Source organism: Hemitrygon akajei, chromosome 3, assembly GCF_048418815.1.
Source record: "Hemitrygon akajei chromosome 3, sHemAka1.3, whole genome shotgun sequence".
Taxonomy (NCBI): Eukaryota; Metazoa; Chordata; class Chondrichthyes; order Myliobatiformes; family Dasyatidae; genus Hemitrygon; species Hemitrygon akajei.
Genome location: NC_133126.1, coordinates 134428848 through 134452391, shown reverse-complemented (window position 1 = coordinate 134452391; position 23544 = coordinate 134428848). Strand labels below are relative to the sequence as shown.

The window sequence follows — 23544 nt, the reverse complement described above, 5'->3', positions numbered from 1 at the left end:
CTCCCTGGTTTTGGCCACATTCAGGAGCAGGTGATTCCTCTCGTACCACTCTACAAACTTGGCCACCAGTCCTCTGTACTCCGACTCCTGCCCATCTCTGATACACCCAACCACCACAGAATCATCAGAGAATTTCTGCAAGTGACAGGACTCAGATTTGTACTGAAAGTCTGAGGTGTACAGTGTGAACAGAAACAGAGACCGGACAATCCCTTGTAATGCTCCAGTGCCACTCACTACCAGCTGTACGAACAAGGACTAAACTCATCAAAAATGCTGGATCCATCCTTGGCTACAACCTGGACTCTTTTGAGTTAATGGTGGAGAGGAGGTCACCAAGCAAACTGTTATCCATTATGGACAATCTGGTACATCCACTCATGACCTACTGAATAAGCACTGGACACCCTTTCGAATAGACTCATTCAACTCCACTGTCACAAGGAACGTTACAGAAAATCCTCCCTATCAAATGCAACAAGCATATACAACAGTTCATCTCTGTGCGACAGGAGATCACAGCATAGTACAATAAGCTCTGTTTTATTATTTTGTACATTATTATTGCACACTATTGTAAATTATTGCATATTAGTAAATTATTATTTTGTATATTATTATTCTTTACTTCATTATTAGTTAAGTCTGTAAACTCTTAAGTGTGTTTCTAAATTTTCTGCTGTAACAAAAGAATTTCCCACTCAGGATCAATAAAGTATTTATTATTATTATTATTATTATTATTACTACCCGAAATGTGTTCTAGGTATGGAACAGTAGTCATTCCTAACCGAAGTGTAACAGTGGTCATGTGTGTTTGGACTTCTAGTGCTGCAGGTGATATGTTGATGATAGATGGGTAGAAATTTCTTTGAATATGTCTGACTGAAGTCACCAACAATGATTTGAAAGGCACTTGGGTAGGCTGTTTGCTGATGGTGACACTCAATACATCAAGTGCCTGTTTATCAATGGTCTTTGGTAGTAAGTAAACCATTGTCAGGATCATGGAGGAGAATTCTCTTGGTAAGTAGAGTGGTTGGCACTTAATCATCAGATGTTCCAGGCTGGAGGAACAAGAGTGTGACAAGACTTCAGTGACAAGGTCCAAGCACCTTGTTAGCAAATGTACAGTCACCGGAGAACAAGATTGACGATCTATGGGCAAGATTACTGTAGAGAACAAAAATGAAGAATTGCTATGTTCTCTGTTTCACAGAGACATGGCTCCACTGACAGCCACGTGTACCTTATCCTCTGTTTAGAATTCAGCTTCTTTGGAATGAACTGATTTTGAATCTTCTAAATTATTCCCTGGAATCTCCAGCTATTGCAGCTCTACCATTATCCCTGCTAATATCATCCTCTAATCAACTTTGGCCAGCTCTTCTCACCCATCACTAGTTACTGTTACTCAACTTTCATACTGGTACATCTAATTTTAGCATCTCTCTCTCAAACTGAATCTAATATTCAGTGTGTACATGTTTATACCCTACAGAAAATCACACTGTCTGTGTGATTGATAGAGGATTAAGAATGTATATTGCCACTGCTGGCAAAAGTATTCAGAAACATGTAAGTCATGATACTCATTTTCTAGTGAGCAGTTTTGATATTGATGAAAGAAGGGAGGAGGAAGAGGAGGAGGAGAAGGAGAAGAAAGAGAAAGAGGAAGCAAGTTGCACAGGACTTACTTGGCCTGTTAACTATATGTAACTTATTGGACTGTGTATGAATAAAAATAATCCAATTCCTTATTTGCCTTTTGTCTCAAGGACTCATCGATACCCCACAGTTTTCATGGACATTATAAAAACAGTCATAGACAAGAGTATGTCTCCACAATATTTACTAAAGAAGGTATAACACTCAAATTCCCCACCAGGGCTTAATGCCAAGATAAAATCCAGCTCAGTGAACATTCCAAACCAAATTTACTTATCTAAACATAATTTAAATAAAACATGCAAGCATTAGCTAATCACTTCTGTGTATTTACATTGGAACTACCTCCTGTGAGCTTTTGCCTCTCATAGGGCATGTATGCAGCACTTGCCCTTTGGCTGAAGGACAGCTGACTTTGAGTGACTGAGAGGGCAGGCTCCCAATGACAGTGGTACTGCTAGCTAGTTGACAGTTTACAGTCAACAGCAAGATGGATATGGAGTTAAAATGAATTTAAAATGAAAATATATAGATCTATCCTACACAGACATACTGCCCTGCTTACATACTGTTGGAGGATAGACTGCTGGACTCTGCAATCTCCTTTGAAGTTTGGTACCTGCATCCATAATAGCAGAAGTCTGAGCTTTTACTGCAACTGTCAGTTAGACTACATGGATGCATCAAAATGACCTATTAACTATCAGACTGGATCTACAGATCTCCTAATAAATTCCATGCTGCCAAGTTTTAACTTTGAGCTGAGTGTACAACTACGTAAGTCTTGCCAAAGATCTTTGAGGATGCATGCAGGCTTTAGCCAAGGATAAGAGTTCCACTGTGCACAGCGATTACCCAGTTGTTTTATATTCAAACTGTCCCTCTGATGAGTTGGCAGTGCATTTACAAGTTCAGATGGAACTGGCCAGCAGGGGATTACTTTCCCAGTGGTATCATGTCACTAAGCTAGTTCTAGTGCCTGTTTGCAGGCAAAGAGGCCCAGGGCAACTTTTGGTATGCTCTGTTGTTGTACTCTTCATGAAGTTCTATGGCAGAGGCTCAACATTCTGAGATGCTCCAGCACTAGGTTGAAGAATCCCCTTGACCAACCCATCCCAGCCAGATCTGGTGAAAGACCAGGATTGTCATTCATTTGAATAGCTATCTCCTATATATATATATATATATATAATAATAATAATAATATATACATATATATATATATATATATATGTATATATTACCATCATCATTACGTTTCATATCTTTGACCATGATTGTTCTTGGCATATATTTCTATAGAAGTGGTTTGCCATTGCCTTCCTCTGGGCAGTGACAAGAAGGATGATCCCAGCCATTATCAATACTCCTCATAGATTGTCTCCCTGTCATTAGTATCTCAATAGGTCAGGCAACATCTACGGAAAAAAGTACAGTCGACGTTTCAGGCCGAAATCCTTTGGCAGGACTCTTTCCCTCTCTTTATTAACCTTTCTGCACCTGATTGAATTTTGAATTAACTAACCCCATTTTAATCTACCCTTACATGACCGTGTCTCTTGTAGGACAGTCTTCCTCTAATTTTCAGTTTAGTTGGTTAACACTAGCTGTTTGACCTGTTCACTCAGATCTCAGCTGACTGGACTTCCTCTACATTGTTTCACCCATTTCAGATTTCCAGCAGCTGAAGTTGTTCTGTTTTTTCATCACTCATTAAGTATCTTCCTGCAAGAAAAACTACAAAAATAACCTTTGCAAGAGTAAGCCTACACTAGGATTCACAAACACATCGGAATGTGTAATTCTGAACTGAAACACTTCAAAAGCTTGAATGGAATTTGAGATCACACATGGTTTTAAAAGAAATGAACACCTGATATATATGTATATGACATGCACACTGGAAAATTATTCAGTTTATCTCAACATAAGGGGAATAAAGTTTTTTTCTACAAGTCTCTGAATATAATAATACTTGCTGAAAATATAAATGTAGTGTTCTCGCACAGGTGTAAAAACTCTGAACTAAACACGAAGTATAAACCGGAGTCAATGAGGCGCGATCCCAGTAAGGTTAACCATTTACTGTTCACTCTTCCACATTAACGTACGGTGAAAACTGTTCATAAGACAATACAAAATATATACAGTATTTGTTTCCTTCTTGGCATCACATTTACATCATAAATACTTGCAAAATAAAAATACAACAAACTGTATTAAAGTACAACATACAGTCAGAATCTACCTATGCCATCAACTCCTTTAAATACACTTCAACACAAACTATCTGCAACTCTTTAAATAACAAAGAACATAAACTTTATCAACCATCATTACTTTTAACAAAATCAGCGTTAACATCTTTACTTCAACATATCGATTATCTTATGAACTTACGGCATTGCTTCTACGATGTTTCTAGTGTGTAGAAAGAAAACTTTTCTCGCGCTGATCCTACACACACAAGCCCCCTCCTTCTCATTTCTCCAAACTGGTATTTTCCCACAGGATGCAGTGAAACCGGGTGTGACGTCATCGCATGCCGCGATATATCACAGACAACGAATTTACTTTCAACAACCTTAACTTTAACTAGAAAACAATTACAAATGAATTACTAAAGTGAAAATATAATAAACTAAATGCCTTAAGGGCAACACAGTAAACATGTATGATCTTCACACTTATTGTAAAGCTATTATTATTTTGTTGTAAAAATGCCCCCAATACAATGGTAATTACATAATAGTATATTGTGTGTGTATCACCCTCAAGATGATACATGCCCTTTTTTCTCTCCTTCCTTAAAGGCAAAATACATAAACCTTTTTTTCTTATAGACAATATTTCTTTCTGTTGTAATGATAAAGATTTGTGATAATTTGAAATTAAGGAATCTGAAGTTTTCTTTAAGCCAAACTCTTTAGGGAAACTATACACCAGGAAACAAAGTTGTTTCTTTCTCTATTACTTTAGTACTCATGATAGAGTGTTCCCATGTCAAATCAGTTAATTATCGTCACCAGCACCAAAGTACAGTGAAATTCTTTGTTTTGCGTGCCATTGATATAGATCTGCTTAAAACATAGAACAGTACATAACAGGAACATGACATTGCTCTATAATGGTACAGCAAACTAATTAAACTACTAATTAAATGCCTGCTGAACTAATTTTTTCTTTCTACACAATGTCCATATCCTTTATTTCTCTGCACACATCCATGTGGCTATTATAGAGCCACTTAAACAGCTCCGTTGTATTTTCCTTCACTACCACCCCTGGTGGAACATTCCAGTCACCCATAATTCTGTGTATAATGACTTGCCTTGCACATCTCCTTTGAAGTTATTCCCTCACCTTAAATGTATAACCTCTAGTATTAAATGATTTTATAATGGGAAAAAGGATACCAACTCTGTCTATGCCTCTCATAATCTTAGAAGCTTCAATCATGTCTCCCCCTCAGTCTCTCCTGCTCCAGAGAAAATAACTCAAGTTTGTCTAACCTTTCCTCATAGCACCTGCCCTCTAATCCAGCCATCTTCTGGTGAATTTATTCTGCATCATCTCGTCACATCAGTACAGCAGAACATCATAAATATAAACTATGAAGTGATGAACACTGTAAGAGTAAAATAATTTATGGCTCTTGTGGTCTTGGAGAGTATGCATATAAAACAATGAAAATGCAAAGATTGATCAAAACACTAATGTATTAGTCTCTGAAAGTCACTTTTTTATCGTTCCAGGCAATTTTGTTAAAATCTGTCAGCCAGGGATCAAAAGTATTAAAGCCTAACTTTAACAACTTGAACAGAAACATCTAATGCATTTCTCTGCCTGATACTAAGTCAGTTCTGCACTGTCTGTTGGTTAAGATAAACTACTACCTTCACAGAAGGACAGAAAAGGCACCTCAAGTTCCATTAAAAAAAAAATCTCAATAATTTAGCCTCTCAGCCAACATGTAAAACACATCATTTGCTTAGGGTTTGTATCATCATTATATTGTTTGAGAGATTGCCTCATTCAGAGACTCACATATTAACTCTAATACTGTTGGGACATCTGGAGACAGCAAGAGTCACACTCATTTGTACTGACACACTGTTTTTGTTTTGTCTTGCAGGATCACTAGGACCTGGAGCAATATCTGCCATTATAATTGCTGCTGTTCTTGGGGTGTCTGTACTGTTCAGCCTGGTTATAATCACCGTGAGAAAGCTGTCAGCTTCCTAGACCTAATAAATGATTAAAAATAGACAGTTCCATTAATTGTGGACCTTTACTTTTTGTTTTTTTGCTGATCTTATCCAAGTACTTCCAAAATATATTTTAAAGCTGTATTTATAATTGTCTTTAAGGAGCAGAATATACTGTAGGTGTTCACTGCACATCTTAGTACACAAAAGATATTTAAATGTGAGAGCTTAGCATAAGGCACACATATTAGAACTCAAGAATGCAAATATATATTCATTCTATTATTAGATTAACATTTGATTTACTTTCAGCTGATGATTGCTGATAATTTTATAAATTGAATTCATCCATTGCATAATAATAGCTCCTGTGAACTTTGATGGATTACAGATCTTGCAAATATTTTTAGCTGATCCCATTAATTTAATTTATGTTAGAAGTCTGATGTGCAATCCTTAGAAAAATTGGGATGAAACTCTTCACAGATAGTATTATCTGTGATGCCTCTTTGTTACAGCAAGGAAAAACTTCAATTAAAAATCACAAGAACATCCTAAATATTTAATGTCTGCATATTCAGTAGAGAAAGGCATGTCTTCTTTGTATTTATGTTCAACCTCATACATCCCCCACTACAGATACCCCCAGGAGAGGCCAACTCAAGGAACACCACACCACATCCCGCAGGTAGAGGTACAGCAACGTGGTGCTCTAGAACAATTGTTCGCCAGGCAGGCCAGGCAAAAACCTCCTCTGTTAGGTCCCCCTCCTTCTCAACTCTTCATACATAGAATTATCTGTGATGCCTCTTTCTTACAGCAAGAAAAAAACTTCAATTAGAACTCATAAGAGCATCTTAAGAGCTTAGTGTCCACACATTCAGTAGAAAAAGCCATAATTATCCTTCCATGATTTTATTCTCAACTCAGAGTGTTAAAGAAGAAATTGAATTACGCCCACTAATAGAAAATAAATTGTGCTACAAGTTTATTGGGAATCACCTTCTTTACTATTATTTCCAAGTTAACCACTGATTTTGGACAGAGTTTGGATGAGTTGAGCAGTAAGTTTGGAAGCTTTGGTAATCAAGCATTTGTGGAGTTTGATAGACTAGCTGGTCTTTTCATCTTTGTCATTTCATATGTTTGTAAATAAACATTGTATTCATGTAAACAGCAAAAAGATTAATTAAACACACAATTCTAATTGTGATGCCCTGTGGTGTGGTTTATAGCTGACTATCCTATACGGAGTTCAATTGCCATTGGACACAGTACTAAAATTTAATCTATTTTGTTCCATTCCATTAGTCTTAATCAACTTGTCAAATATGGCTGAAGAGAAATCATGTTAGGAAAGATTAACTACGGTTTTTACTATCAACCTATCATATTCTTATCAATTAACTCAGGTCAATACTAGTACTTCCTTCCCTTGCAATATGCATTCTTTAAACCATGTGCTTGTTAAAGATGCAGTGTTGTAACCACATATGAGTTCATTTCACCCATGCTCTCCAGCTGTTCTCAGTCCTGATACTGATTTGCACAATGCCAATTGGACCTTTGCCCTAGTGTTCATTGATATTTCTGCAATATAGACTTGAGCTTTCACTGTTAACATTTTATAAACAAAAGCTCCTTGCTCTGCTAAAATGATCTAATAATCCAAATACCATTTTACAGCACTGCATATTTCTATCCAATTTACAATGCCTACTGTAATCCTCTCTTTAATATATACCATTGACTAATAAAATATAATCATAACAGATTAGTTAAAAAATTACAATGAGGAAGAGCATATATTGTCCAGATGGGCCGCAGGGTGGAAACCCACATCAAGGAGCACAGGAGGTGTATCCATTTGGGTTACTTGGAGAAATTGATGGTAGCAGAACACTGCATTTGCAATGGCCATAAGATTGACTTTGATGGCACAGAACTACTGTGCTGTGCCAATGGCTTTTGGGACCGTCTGGTGAAGGAAGCCATTGAAATGAAACTAGAGGAAAAACATTTTAATAAAGACGAGGTCTTGCTCTAAGTAAGAACTGGAACTTGATTGTAAACAAGGTGCAAGAGTGGAAACCTGATTGGATGAGGACTAACCAGTCAGGAAGGACCGACTATGGGGGTATAAATACTACCAGAGAAGACATGCCTGAGCATCATCCCTGATGAAGATGGCAGGGTTTGTCATTGAAACATCGGCTATAATTGATACCTATACCTGTCTGGAAGCCCGAGAAGAGATTATTCGTTATTTGAAATTATTTAGAACAACAAATAGATTTTACGAAATAGATAAAACTTTATTTAAAAAAGTTAAAAAAGTTAGGTATTATCTTAAGTTTTAACTTATTGTCATGATGTAAAATCATGTAAATTAATTTACCATGATTCTCATCTTAATTTTCCCCTCTATGTGACGATAAGTTTGCCCATGTAGGCTATTGCAGCCAACAATGATGAAATAAAGACCAAGATAAAAATAAGTATTCAGAATAAAGTTATCCATAAACCATAACAATATAAACATCAACTAATCAACTTTGCTCAAACCCTTTAGTTTCTGCTTAATTGTGTTCTCCTTGTGGGTTCTGTTTGCTGGGAGAAAGCTGTCAAGCTGCAGTCAAGATGGTCTTGAAAAATGATTCTGAACAGTTTTCAGCCTCAGAAACCTGACTCTTAACAACATCCTAATGAGAGCAGCAGCAAGAGAATGGTAGCATCCTCAGGGAAGGGCATCACAGACGATGCCTTACCAAGACAGAGGCAGTTGAGCCTTAGGAATTCTCTCAAGCTGCAAGGAATTCTCTTGGACAAATTGCTGGTTTGCTGAAAACTCCACACCGTGAAACAGATGGGCATTCACTCAGACAATGGGTGGTTTCTACTTTGCATCAAATACTGCACAATGGTGGATCTTGGGTTGGCTATCACTCCCCTGCTTGAAACTTGGTGCAAAGGCTTGTGCGGTACAAATGTGTGGTGGAGGGCGTTCTGACTGGTGGCTGCACAGCCTGGCATTGAGGCTCCAAAGCACATGATTGAAAGAGGCCGCAGAGGGTTATAGGTTCAACCAATTCTATCAAGGGCACAGGCTTCCCCCAGCATCAAGAACATCTTCAAGGTGCCTCAAGAAAGGGGAATCCATCATTAAGGACCTGCCTGCTTCTCATGACTATCCTCAAGGAGGTGCTACATGAACCTTACGATGCAAACACAGTGGTTAATGAACAGTTCCTTTTTCTTCCACACCTGTCCATGAACACTACCTCACTACTGTATTCCTTTTTGCATTATCTTGATTTTATTTTTTATTGCAACTGTAATAATTTTTACATCTTGCATCATACTGCTTCAGCAAAAGAAAATATTTCATGACATACGTCAGTAATAATAAATCTGATTCTGATTCACTGACTTGTTTTCATGGTGAGATTACTCGATATATATAGTGTGCACATTAAGATGCACTCAGTGCATATTTACCAGCTAAGAGCTGGACATTTGTGAAACATAATGAGCTATGATTTCATGGCCTGGCATATCCTTTGTTTAGTCATAATATCAAGCAGAAGAATCAAACACTCATGGACCAAGACAAAGTTTTGTAATCCCAGTCAATGATGGTTTGCAATTACGTAGCTAGTGAGAGGAGGAGACACCAAGAACATCACTATCTTCAGTGATGACCAGAATCAGTTTTATTATCACTGATATACAGCATGTTCTGAAACTTGTTGTTTAGCGTCAGCAGTACAAAGCAAGACAAAAAATACTCAGCTTACGTAATATAAAAATTCAGCGCAAAAAGGGCAAAGTATAGTTGTAGTATTCCTGGATCATTTGGAAATCTGATGACGGAAGCGAAGCTGTTACTAAAACATTGAGTGTGGGTCTTCAGGCTCCTGCCAGTTGGTAGTGATAACAGGGTGTGTCCTGTGTGGCAGGGGTCTTTAATGTTGGATGCTGTATTCTTGACAGTGGGAAGGAGAGTGAACAAGATGGAGCTGGTTGAGTCTACAGCCCTCTGCACCTTTTCGATTCTGTGCATTGGAGCCTCTATACCAGGCACTCTTTCCTCTGCTGACCACTCAGTGAAGACTGTTATGTTTTAAGACCATAAAACCATCAACATACAGTAGGAGTAGAACTAGGCCATATGGCCCATCGATTCTGCCCTGCTATTCCATCATGGCTGATATAATATCCCTCTCAACCCCATTCTCCTGCCTTTTTCCCATTATCTTTGACTCCCTATTAATCAAAAGCCTATCAGCCTCAACCTTAAATATATCCAATGACCTGGCCTGGATAGCCATCTGTGGCAATGGATTCTACAGATTCACCACAATCTGGCTAAATCCTCATTTCTGTTCTAAATGGACGTCCCTCTAATCTGAATCTGTGACCTCTGGTCATTGACTCCCCCACTATAGGAACCATTCTATCTATATCCATTTTATACAGACCTTTCAATATTCAATAGGTTGCAATGAGATTCTCCTAAACTTGAGCAAGTACAGGCCCAGAACTACCAAACACTCCCCATATTTTAACTCTTTCATTCCTGGGATCATTCTCGGAAACTTCCTTCTCCAACGCTAGCACATCTTTTCATTGATAAGAGGCCAAAACTGCTCACAATACTCCAAGTGCTGTATGGCCAATGCCTTAGATTCAAGATTCAAGATTCAAGATTTAAAAACTTTATTGTCATTCTAACCGTACATCAGCTCTGCAGGGCAGAATGAGACAGCGTTTCCCAGGAGCAGTGCAATCATAACGTAACAAACGCAACACTAAATAATAAACATAACAATAAATAGTAAAACACAACAGCCACATGATGACATATACAGGCTCTTACACAACTTAGTAACTCTTGAAAAGCCAGCAAGCAAGACATTCAGTGAAATTGTTGCAATTTTACAAAATCATTTGAGCCCTAAACTGCTGGCAATAGCTAAGAGATTTACATTTCACAAAAGGAACCAGTCAAAGGTTGAAGAGTGGGGGGCCAGCATATTTGGACATGAATGGTTGTGGATAATGAAGTAGGTTTTCAAAGTTTGCAGAGAGATTTAGGCCAGATATAAGAGTGAGCTGAGCGATGGCAGATGGAATTTAATGCTGATAAGTGTGAACTGCTACATTTTGGTAGGAATAATCAAAATAGAACATACACGGTAAATGGTAGGGCATTGAAGAATGCAGTAGAACAGAGTGATCTAGGAATAATAGTGCATAGTTCCCTGAAGGTGGAATCTCATGTGAATAGGGTGATGAAGAAAGCTTTTGGTATGTTGGCCTTTATAAATCAGAGCATTGAGTATAGGATTGTACAAGGCATTGGTAAGGCCGAATTTGGAGTATTGTGTACAGTTCTGGTTACCGAATTATAGGAAAGATGTCAACAAAATAGAGAGAGGACAGAGAAGATTTATTAGAACATTACCTGGGTTTCAGCACCTAAGTTACAGGGAAAGGTTGAACAAGTTAGGTCTTTATTCTTTGGAGCATAGAAGGTTGAGGGGGGACTTGACAGAGGTATTTAAAATTATGAGGGAGATAGATAGAGTTGACGTGGATATGCTTTTTCCATTGAGAGTAGGGAGATTCAAACAAGAGGACATAAGTTGAGACTTAGGGGGCAAAAGTTTAAGGGTAACACGAGGGGGAATTTCTTTACTCAGAGAGTGGTAGCTGTGTGGAATGAGCTTCCAGTAGAAGTGGTACAGGCAGGTTCGGTATTGTCATTTAAAGCAAAATTGGATAGGTATATGGCCAGGAAAGGAATGGAGGGTTATGGGCTGTGTGCGGGTCAGTGGGATTAGGTGAGAGTAAGTGTTCGGCATGGACTAGAAGGGCCGAGATGGCCTGTTTCCGTGCTGTAATTGTTATATGGTTATATCTGTGGGGTGTGTGACCACATGCACTGTAATTTGCACCTTGGCTCCAGAGGAATGATATTTCCTTTCGCTGTATATATGTATGGTTGAATGACAATAAATTTGAACTTGAACTTGAACAACCATTTCTTGGACTTTGAGATGAGAGATGCTCAGGGCAGCAATAAAATTTTCATGATAAAGATTACATCAACATCCCCTACAAATTACCACAGTCAAGTCACCTCCTGCTCCTAGTTGTAGGAAGCCATGTGAGTCATCTAGCTCACTTGCGAAAGTTCAAAAGTTCAAACCTCAAAGTACATTTTATTATCAAAATATGTATACTTTATACAACCTTGAGATTTGTCTCCTTACAGACAGCCACAAAAAAAAAAAGAACCCCAATAGATTCAGGTTCAGATTCAGATTCAGTTTATTGTCATTTATAAACCACAAATACAATGCAGTTAAAAAATGAGACAACATTCTCTGGAATTATATCACGAAAAAGCACTGAACAGACCACACAAGAAAAAACACATAACATTTGATAATCCCCAGTCCAGAGTCTGGAGAGGCTGCTGCGTATCGATATCACGCTACCGTCTTAGCACATTCCCCGGAAAGGAACTACAAACCCATCAGACAAACCTAAAGCTACAAGACCTACACAAAACCCCATAGATTACATATAAGTATAGTTAACATATAGTTTCAAAAGTGGAGACAATACCATAATTGATAAAAGACTAACTGACAAAGACCCCATAATTATAACACATAGTTTCAACAGTGCAAAGCAATACTGTAATCTGATAAAGAGCAGTCCATGGCACGGTTTAAAAGAAAGTCTCAAAGTCCCGACAGCCCATCATCTCACGCAGACGGTAGAAGGAAGAAAAACTCTTCCTGCCATGAACCTCCAGTGCCACAGCTTGCTGATACAGCACTTTGGGAGCTCCGACCACAGCCAACTCCGAGTCCGTCCGAAAACTTCGAGCCTCCGACACCAAGCACCGAGCACCATCTCTGCCGAGTGCTTCGACCCCGGCACCGGCCGCCAAGCAAAAAACAAAGCCAAGAATTCGGGGCCTTCCTCCCGGAGATTTCTCCGATCGCACAGTAGCAGCGGCAGCGAAACAGGCATTTCAAAAGTTCCACCAGATGTTCCTCCGTGCTTCACACATCCGTCTCCATCAAATCAGGATTGTGCACGGCCCCTACTTACAGATAACAGATATTCATTCCTGGAGTGGCCGCTGCGCGCTGCGTCGTGCCGCCATCTTGCAATAGAACTCATTAAATACAAAAGAAGATTGTCCAAACATCCGGTGTGCAGAGGAAGAGAAAAAAAACAAATCAAGCAAACAATTAAAGCAATCAAGCAGCATTCAGAACTGAAGATCATAATGCCAGGCATCACTGCAGCTGTTCCAGAAAACCACTAGTTGTAAGCTACAGACTTAGTCCACCACAGAGACAAGCAAACTCTGTGGAGCAGTGAGCCGAACTGGACCTTCTCTCACCTCCGACCCCGACAACACAACTGTGGTAAACCACGTATATCTGTCTGGACACGCCCCTCTGCTGACTGCTCCTGTGGCTCCTCCCACAGACCCCTGAATAAAGGTGATTGTGTCACTGCTCCTCCCACAGTCCAGGGCAGTCATCCGGCATGGACGTGCTCCGTTTTACTGCTAATAAAAGCCTTTCAGTATTTACTCTACTTCCAGTCTTTTGGAGTTATTGATAGTGCGTCAATTTTATTTGCAGTAATTTTAAAGCATGGAGGGCGTTTTGAGACCCGACAAATTGGACATCAACCCGCAAACACCTGAGGCAGGCAACGCTTTCGAACTCTGGCTAGCCTGCTTCGAATCATACCTGGAGGAGATTGAATTGACCGATTCCGCCGCGAAGTGCAGAGTTCTCCACTCCAGGGTCAGTCCACAGGTCTACTTGATGATTAGAGACCAGCCAAGTTTCGACGGCGCGATGAGCGTCCTCAGAAGACAATACCTGCGGCTGGTAAACACCGTCTATGCACGACATCACTTAGTGATGCGGCAGCAGCGGCCCGGAGTGTCAAACGCTGAGTTTGTCCAGGCCCTACAGACACTTGTGCGGGCCTGCGATTGCCAGGGGCTGACGGCCGAACAGCATGCTGAGCTCCTAGTAAGAGACGCCTTCCTCACAGGGATCAGGTCAGTGTACGTGCACCAGCGGCTGCTGGAACACGCCGATCTGACCTTACATTCGGCGATTGAGCTGGCCAATATGCTGGAGGCCGCTCTGCACAACTCTGACGCTCTCCAGGCACGCAATCTCCCTATGGCCTCGTGGGCGCCACAGACCCCGCAACCCGCCGGCGAATCGACCATGGCTACTGCTAGTCATGAGTCTACGAAATGTTACTTCTGTGGACTCGAGAAGCACCCCCGAAAATGCTGCCCGGCCCGAGAAGCTACCTGCTCCAGCTGCGGAAAGAAGAGCCACTTCGCCAAGGTCTTTAAGTCCAAACCGCGAGCGGGATCGAGCAGCACCGCGTGTGAGGCATTGGGGTCGCCATCTTGCCTGCCCGCCGCCACATGCGAGGCATGGGGGCGGCCATCTTGGTCGGTGCCTCCTCGCACTGCCTACGACCCACGGGTGCTTACCGGGCACACCACCGCGCCAGACCAAGACAGCAATTCAACTGTGGCCTCCGTGACCCTCAACCAAAGCGCTCCCCACTAGCTCGCAAGGTCAATGATGGACATCCTGATGGAGGGGCGCAGGACAAGCTGCCTGTTTGACACGGGCAGCACTGAGAGTTTTATCCACCGGGACACGGTGCAACGCTGCGGACTTGTGACACGGCCGGTAAGCCAGAGGGTCACCTTGGCTTCCTGGTCGCATTCCACAGACATCTGGTGGGGTTGTGTAGTGACACTAGTGGTGCAGGGCACAGAATATCGAGGCTTTACATTACTCATCATGCCTCAACTGTGTGCCCCTGTGCTATTGGGGCTGGACTTCCAGAGCCACCTGAAAAGTGTGACTATGGAGTATGTGTGGGCCCCTCCCACCAATCACTGTCAGAAATCCCCAGTTCTGTGGGAATTCGTCACATACCCCGCTACTGACCACACACACACACACACTCACACACACACACATCCCACCCAACACCATGCCAACAGCCGTGCTACTGACACCACTTGCAGCCTCTCCACTCTCAAGATCCCTCCCCCACCGCTGTTCGCCAACCTGACCCCCGACTGTAAACCGGTGGCAACTAAAAGCAGGAGGTACAGTGCGGGGGACAGAGCCTTCATTAAGTTGGAGGTGCAGCGGCTGCTCAGGGAAGGGATTATTGAGCCAAGCACAAGTCCTTGGAGGGCCCAGGTGGTCGTTGTTCAGAATGGGGAGGAAAATAGGATGGTCGTGGACTATAGCCAGACCATCAATAGGTTCACGCAGCTTGACGCGTACCCCCTACCCCGCATCATGGATATGGTCAACCAGATAGCTCAGTACAAGGTGTACTCGACAATAGATCTGAAATCCGCTTACCATCAGCTTCCCATCCACCCGGAGGACCGCCCCTACACTGCTTTCGAGGTGGGCGGCAGGCTCAATCACTTCCTGCGCATCCCCTTCAGTGTCACGAATGGTGTCTCTGTCTTCCAGAGGGAAATGGACCGGATGGTGGACCAGTGCCAACTGAAGGTCACGTTCCCATATCTGGATAACATCACCATCTGTGGTCATGACTGGCAGGATCACGACAATAACCTCCAAAAAATTTTCCAAGTGGCCAAAGCTTTGAACCTTACCTATAACAGGGACAAGGGGACAAGTGTGTGTTCAGAACCACCTGACTTGCTATCCTTGAGTGTGCCATGGAGAACGGAGTCATTGGCCCTGACCCCGACCGTATGCACCCCCTGTTGGAACTCCCTCTTCCCACCACCCTCAGAGCCCTCAAAAGGAGCCTGGGCTTCTTTTCCTATTACGCCCAATGGGTCCCTCACTATGCAGACTAGGCCCGCCCCCTGGTCAAATCCACCGCATTTCCCCTCTCAGCCGAGGCCCGCGCGGCCTTCAGCTGCATTAAAGGGGACATTGCCAAAGCAGCAATGCATGCGGTGGACGAGACCATTCCCTTCCAAGTAGAGAGTGACGCCTCCGACTTTGCGCTGGCTGCTACCCTCAATCAGGCAGGAAGGCCGGTAGCATTCTTCTCCCGTACCCTTCAAGGCCCTGAAATTCGGCACTTCGCAGTGGAGAAAGAAACCCAGGTCATAGTGGAAGCTATTAGGCACTGGAGGCACTATCTCGCCGGCAAAAAGTTCACCTTGCTGACCGACCAGCGCTTAGTTGCGTTCATGTTCAGCAACCAACAGCGGGGCAAAATCAAAAATGATAAAATTTTGAGGTGGAGAATCAAACTCTCCACCTAAACTATGTACCGGTCTGGAAGGCTCAATGAGCCCCCTGATGCCCTATCACGGGGAGCGTGCACCAGCGCACAGCTTGACCAGCTATACACCCTACATGCAGATCTTTGCCATCTGGGGGTCATCCTGCTTTTCCATTTCGTGAAAGCCCGGAACCTGCCTTACTCCCTTGAGGAGATCTGGGCGATGACCAGGGACTGCCAAGTCTGCGCTGAGTGCAAACCGCACTTCTACCGTCCTGAAAAGGCACAAGTAATCAAGGCCACCCACCCCTTTGAGCGACTGAGTGTTGACTTTAAGGGCCCCCTTCCCTCCACCGACCGCAATATGTACTTTCTTAACGTAATCGACGAGTACTCACGGCTCCCCTTTGCCATCACCTGCCCCGATACCACTGCCATGTCCGTCATAAAAGCTCTGCGCCAGCTCTTCACTCTATTCGGATATCCCTGCTATATCCACAGTGATAGAGGGTCCTCGTTTACGAGTGACGAGCTGCACCAGTACCTGCTGGCTAGGAGCATTGCTCCTAGTAGGACCACGAGCTATAATCCCTGGGGGAATGGACAGGTGGAGAGGGAGAATGCGCTGTGTGGAAGGCCACACTCTTAGCCATTAAGTCAAAGGGACTGCTGGTCTCTCACTGGCAGGAGGTCCTCCCCAAGGCACTCTTATCTATCCGCTCCCTGTTTTGCACGTCCACCAATGCCACTCCTCATGAGTGACTCTTTTCTTTTCCCAGGAAGTCGACCACCGGGACCACCCTACCGGCTTGGCTGACATCCCCGGGGCCAGTGCTGCTCCGGAAACATGCGAGGAGCAATAAATACTCCCCGATAGTCGAGAGGGTTCACCTACTTCATGTGAACCCCCAGTATGCCTACGTGGTCTTACCTGATGGGCGGGAGGACACAGTCTCCATCCGTGACCTGGTGCCCGCAGGAGAACCAGTCCCCTATCCTGAACACTCCATGATGACTATGAACCCCGTACCCACCGATGTATATACCCACAAGACACCACACACTCCAAGCCCTACACAGACACCACACAACACCCCCATACCAGGCGCGACACACACGCATGAGGGATTACTGACGCCTAACGGTCTGGCACCTCAATTCAGGTTGGAGCCAGCACAACCACCGGCACCTGTGCAATCACAGCCGGTGCTACGTAGATCGCAGCGACAGACTCGACCGCCTGATAGACTTGACCTGTAAACATACTTGTCTTAAATATTGTCAGTCACTTCACCCCGCAGGACTCTCTTTTTAAAAAGGAGGGGTGAATGTGGTAAACCATGTGTATCTCTCTGGACACACCCCTCTGCTGACTGCTCCTGTGGCTCCTCCCACAGACCCCTGGATAGAGGTAATTGTGTCTCTGCTCCTCCCACAGTCATCCAGCATGGATGTGCTCCGTTTTACTGCTAATAAAAGCCTTTCAGTATTTACTCTACTTCTAGTCTTTTGGAGTTATTGATAGTGCATCAATATCCATTTCAATCTGGCCCGGCACTTAAATCGTCCAAACCTCAGACCGTTCCTCATCCACAGGTTTGGAATCCCTTGCCTCTACATGGCCAGTATCCGCACTAAACAATACAAACCACACCAAGTATTTAGAGTGAAGCAAGTCCCAGATATTCATGCACAGATTCAGATAGCTGTACCTAACTCTCTGCTTCATCACTAAACTCTGTCCTTTGGAAATTCTTGGCATTGCTTTGGGAAAAACAGATCCCAGTCTTTATCAGACCAGTTGGAAGATCAGTGACTTTATTGAATTCCATGGGGAATCTGGGTCTGCAAATTAAGAGTAAGGGTCAATTTAAAAATACTTCAGTTTTATATTTTAAATGTTTTAATGCACTTTAATGTTAAACTGTATTTATTTGATTATTGATTGTAATGGACATGTAAAAATAGTTGAAGTCAATGACATACTTGACAAAGGATGAATCTTCTGTCAATATCTCCCAGGATGAAGCTTTCACATGGCCATCAGGGACTTATCATCAGGACCTAGACACCCAACTCAAGAATACAGAAAGCTGACCCCTCCATATCCAGCCTAGGAGTCTGGAAATGACACTGGACGTGGTCTCACACTATTTAACCTTGCTTCATGGGATTAACAAAAAGACACTAATGCAACAGCATACACTCCTAAAATGTTAAATAACAATAGATGCCTTGGGATAGGTGGATCAATACAGATACAGTAATAACTAAACATAGAAAGATACTTTTTGCAAAAAAATAATAGTTCTAGGCACAATTGACAGTCATTAAGTCTAAGGTAATTCCGGAAACAGCTGAGGCTTAAAATTGCATTAGTGATTTAGATGACATTAAGAAACTTCATGGCTCTCCTAAAGCTTATTGATGGAAAAGATTGAGATCTTAAACTCATAACAAAAGAGAATCTGCAAGCGCTGGATATCCAAGCAACACGCACAAAATGAAGGAGGAACTCAGCAGGCCAGGCAGCATCTATGGAATAAAAGTAGAGTCGACATTTTTGGCTGAGACCCTTCAGCAGGACAGGAGAAAAAAAAGAGGAGGTGTAGATTTAAAAGGTAGGGGGAGGGGAGGGAGAAACACAAGGTGAATGGTGAAACCGGGAAGAGGGGGGATGAAGTAAATAGCTTGGAACTTGATTGGTGAAAAAGATACAGGGCTGGAGAAGGGGGAATCTGATAGGTGGGGATAAAAAGCCATGGAAGAAAGGAAAGGGGAGAGGAGAGCCAGAGGACAGGCAAGGAGATAAGGAAAAAGGGGTTGGGGACTGGTGAAGGAGAGGGTGGGGGGAGGTCACTATCGGAACTTTGAGAAATCAATGTTCATGCCATCAGGTTGGTGGCTACCCAAATAGAATATAAGATGTTGTTGTTGTTGTTCCAACCTGAGTGTGACCAGAAGTTCGAGTCATCGATGTTCATGTCATCAGGTTGGAGGCTACCCAGGTGGTCCAGAAGTTTGAGAAATCGATGTTCATTCCATCAGGTTGGAGGCTAACTCAAAGTTCAAGAAATTGATGCTTATGCCATCACATTGCAGATCTTAAACTGCAAGTTTTCGGTTTTCAGGACATAACAAAATGCGGATAACACTCCATCTTCAGGGAGTGTTGCTACTAAATGCGTGCCGGCTGCAGTGATGGAAGAGGATCAGAAGAATACTCACAGCATAAGATCTGAGGTACTCTGCTGAGCTGATTAAGACTGGTTCCCACAAGAGGCAAGATTATTGTGAAAGGAAGACCCTTTAGGAACATAGACAGGTGAGGAAAAAAGGAGAGCCCCCTCTGAAATATCTGAGCCAGGTGACCTTGCAATGTTGACAAGTATCCTGGCCCACTCTAAGGGCATTCCTAAGCAACATGTAAGAGACCTGGAGCAGCTCTAGTCCATTGTCCCCTCAAGCCTGGTCCACCGTTTAATAAAAACGTAGCTTACTCACCCCAGGGTCCAGCTCCTGTTCTATCACAGCTCCCTGACCTTTCAAATTATCCATCTTAACCTTAAAATGATGTGGCATGAAGAAAAGGCTCTTGAAGTCTTCTCTGTGTTGAAATAGTGTTGAGGCTGAAAATCTCACTGCCCAGGAATGGTGCATGTTGCACTGTTGTCTGGACAGTCAACCGTCTTCCCTGTGCTTCACTAGGCTTGCCTTTGCCCAGAGAGTGGAGAAACGTCATCTGATTTCTCATAATCACCTCGTTCGGAGATTGTTCTGTAAGCCCCAGTTGTGTCTGTGTGCTCTGCGATCCACGGTGCTTCTCAAACCCAGCAGCTGGTGCAGCCCATAGCTCCAGGATCTCATTACCGCAATCCTTAAAAACAATGTCCGTGATTACAAAGATGTAGGGCAGCCCCATCTACAAAGGACATTAGCTGAGCCCAGCTGTCTCCATGGACAACATAACAGTCCATCTCCCCCATTATCTTTTGAACCCTTCCTGTACAAGTATCTAGCACCAGTTTAATCTGCAATGAATAATGCTTGAGATATTTTCAGAGCAGATCTCACCTTACAACTGAACAGTCTGCAGTGGTGTCAAAGCACATCAGATTGTGTTAATTGATAAGCAGGCTGTAATATATTGCAGTAAATAATAACTGATCTTCCTCACGTAATGGTATTGGCCTTGCTGACTGCAAAGTTCTCTACTCAAACAAAGAGAGTGATAGTTATGGGTGTCCTCACTATAAGGAAGTTCAAAGACTAGTTCAATTCCCTTTTTATTCTCCATGTTGAGTTTAGCTGCCAATACCCACTATTTGAGTGGTGGGCTCAGCCCCCCCCCCACCCCACCCCCAACCTCCCTACCAAGGAGGAGATACTTCCAGCTAACAAAGTAGTTCAAATACAATTGATTTATTTTTAGTGATACACATTTAAATTTAAAACACATTTAAAACTCTCAGAGGATTTTACATTAAGAACTGAAGGGTAGCTCTTGTTTATGACAAGAAGCTGAATAAAGAACATCAGCTGGAAGTTTAACTTACACACAACAACTCTTTGATCAGTGTCAGCTGCTGTATTTAGAAAACTGAGATTGACAAAAGGCCCCCCTCCCTGGACATTGACTTTGCATCATAATATACATAAGTTTAACTTACATACATAAAGTGGCACTAGGTGCAGAAGTACATAAGGTGACTCTGCCAGGCACTAAAAAGAAAGAGGTCCTTCATGGTTCTCCAAACTGTGTGATCCCTCTGTGGTTCTTTGACATTCTCTGGAGTCAACTTCTTGATGTGCAACTTCCACATTCCCCTACTTGCCTTCTGGCACTCCAGTGGAGGCAGTGGTCAGAACAAAACACCGGCAGGGTATCAGTGGATCTGACTGTGATCGCCTTTGTTGAGAAGAGGATGTCGATCTGGGACGGTAATGAGCTGCCCATTCCAGATCAGTTATGTTGAGATGGAGCTCCACCTGCAGTGATATCTATCGGGAGTCTGGAGCTGCCGTCCAGTTTCCTGCTGGCATGGCTGGATTGTCTATCCGCAGCAAAGATGTGGTTGAAGTTTCCAGCCATGATGACTGTTAGGGACATCACCAGCAGTGGTGTGAGCTGCTGGAGGACAGATACCTGCTTGTTCAACATGGGAGAGGCACACACATTGATCAGCCAGAGCTGACTGGTAGATACTTTATTAATCCCGGAGGAAATTACAGTGTCACAGTACAAGTGCACAGATATACAAATATTAAAGAAGTAAGAAAGAATAAAAAATAAGTTACCTCAAACAGACTAACAGGAGGGAGTCATCACTTCTCTGGCTATAGGCTGACTCATTATAGAGCCTAATGGCCCAGGGTAACAGTGACTTCATATAGTGTTCTTTGAAACAGTGCAGTAATCTTAGTCTATTACTAAAAGCACTTCTCTCTTCAGCCGAAGTGGCATGCAGAGGGTGAGAAATATTGTCCAGAATTGACAGGATTTTCCATTGTCCTTTGTTCTGCAACAGCTTCCAGTGTGTCCAGTTTGACTCCTATAACAAAAGCCAGCCTCTCTAATCAGTTTTTTTGAGCCAGCTAGCATCACCAAAGTATATGCCATTGCCCCAGTACACCACCACAGAGAACTTTGTACTGGCACAACAGACTGGTAGAACATGTGAAGGAGAGGACTGCATACCCCAAAGGACTTCAGTGAAAACAAACATCAACAATTTGAATGACCATCGTCCAGTTGCCCTCACACCAATAATAATGAAGTGCTTTGAGAGATTGGTCCTCTCCCACATCAAACTCACTATCCCTGCTACACTAGACTCAAAGCAAATAGGTCTGAGGAGGATGCCATCTCATTAGCTCTTCACACTGTCCTGACACATCTGGATGGAAAGGGCACAGACGTGAGGATGTTGTTTGTTGATTATAGCTCTGCTTTTAATACTGTCATTCCCAGCAAGCTCATCTCCAAACTGCACCAGCTAGGCCTCGGCTTATCACTCTGCAAGTGGGTCCTGAATTTCTTGTCAGAGCATTCACAGGCAGTGAGACTGGGCCCTCATCTGTTCTCCACTACTATCCTCAACAGTGGTACACCATAAGATAACCGGCACTTAACACCAATACCATCGTCAAATTTGCAGATGACACAACAGTGATCAGGTTGATCTCTAACAGAGACGAATCAGCGTACAGAGCGGGGTACAGAACTTAGTGAGCTGGTGCTCAGAGAACAACCTGTCTCTTAATACAGCAAAGATGAAGGAGCTAATTAGCAACTTTGGAATGTCATGGGATGACAAGTCTGCCCTAGTCTACATTAACGGAGACATAGTGGAGAGAGTGTCCAGTTTCAGGTTTCTGGGAATACACATCTCAGAAGACCTTACACAGTCCACTAACATCACAACAATAGTTATGAAAGCACAGCAATGCTTGTTTTTTCTCAGGACGCTGAAGAAAGCTGGTTTACCTGAACAGATGTTGGTGACCTTTTACCGCTGCACTATAGAGAGCACCTTAACATACTGCATCTCTGTGTGGTATCTCAGTTGTACAGCAGCTGACAGGAAAGCACTTCAGCGGGTCGTCTCCAGCGCACACGATCATCAGGACACAGCTCCCAGCCCTGGGGGACACCTACAGCTTACGCTGCCTAAGGAAATCTACAAGCATCCGTAAGGACAATACAATCATCTGTTTGAACTTCTTCCATCTGGCAGACATTATAAGATTTTCTATGTCTGCACTTCCAGACTGAAAAATAGCTTTTTCTCCAGAGCTATAATTGCTCTGAACCAATCAATCAAGCATCATCCATAAATTTGTTATATTGCTACTTTTAATACTGGTTTTATGGCTGTCATGCATCTGAGTTGCGCTTTTGTACTGCTGGACATTGCTTGTACTGGCTGGTTATTTGATTTTATTTATTGTTTATTTATTTTATTTGATGTTTTATAGCATTGAATATGAGAGTTGCAAACTCATTTTCGCTGTATTGGTGCATGACAAATTGTACTATGCAATGACAATAAAGATATTTCATTTAATTTCTTCCTAGAAAGTAGAGGCGACTCTGGCCCTTCTTATCAGAATGACACACAAAATGATCAAATATCACTGTTTTTTGAATTAGCATCCGTTGGATAACATAACACAGGAACATGCAACTGACTTTGTTTATAAACTCTTTGCTCAGGCTGTTTCTGGCATCTCCAAGCCTGAAACCACAGTGAGAAAAATGGTTCTGAATTGCCTTACTGTTTGCCAACTATCAGTGACCCAAATCACAGCTTTTTGGTCACAAACACTTGTAACTGACACTATTTAAAAACCATTTACT

At 42.7% G+C, this 23544-nt stretch overlaps 1 protein-coding gene across 1 annotated transcript in view; it reads left to right on the top strand.

Annotated features, from left to right (window-relative positions):
* The window catches only part of snorc (secondary ossification center associated regulator of chondrocyte maturation), a 64352-nt gene extending 58417 nt beyond the window's left edge, over positions 1–5935 (top strand). Inside the window, exon 3 of the mRNA XM_073040851.1 lies at positions 5804–5935. Within this exon, the coding sequence (XP_072896952.1) occupies positions 5804–5913 (110 nt within the window). The 3' untranslated portion in view covers positions 5914–5935. The remainder of the gene's footprint in view (positions 1–5803) is intronic.
* Positions 5936–23544: the final 17609 nt, after the last annotated feature.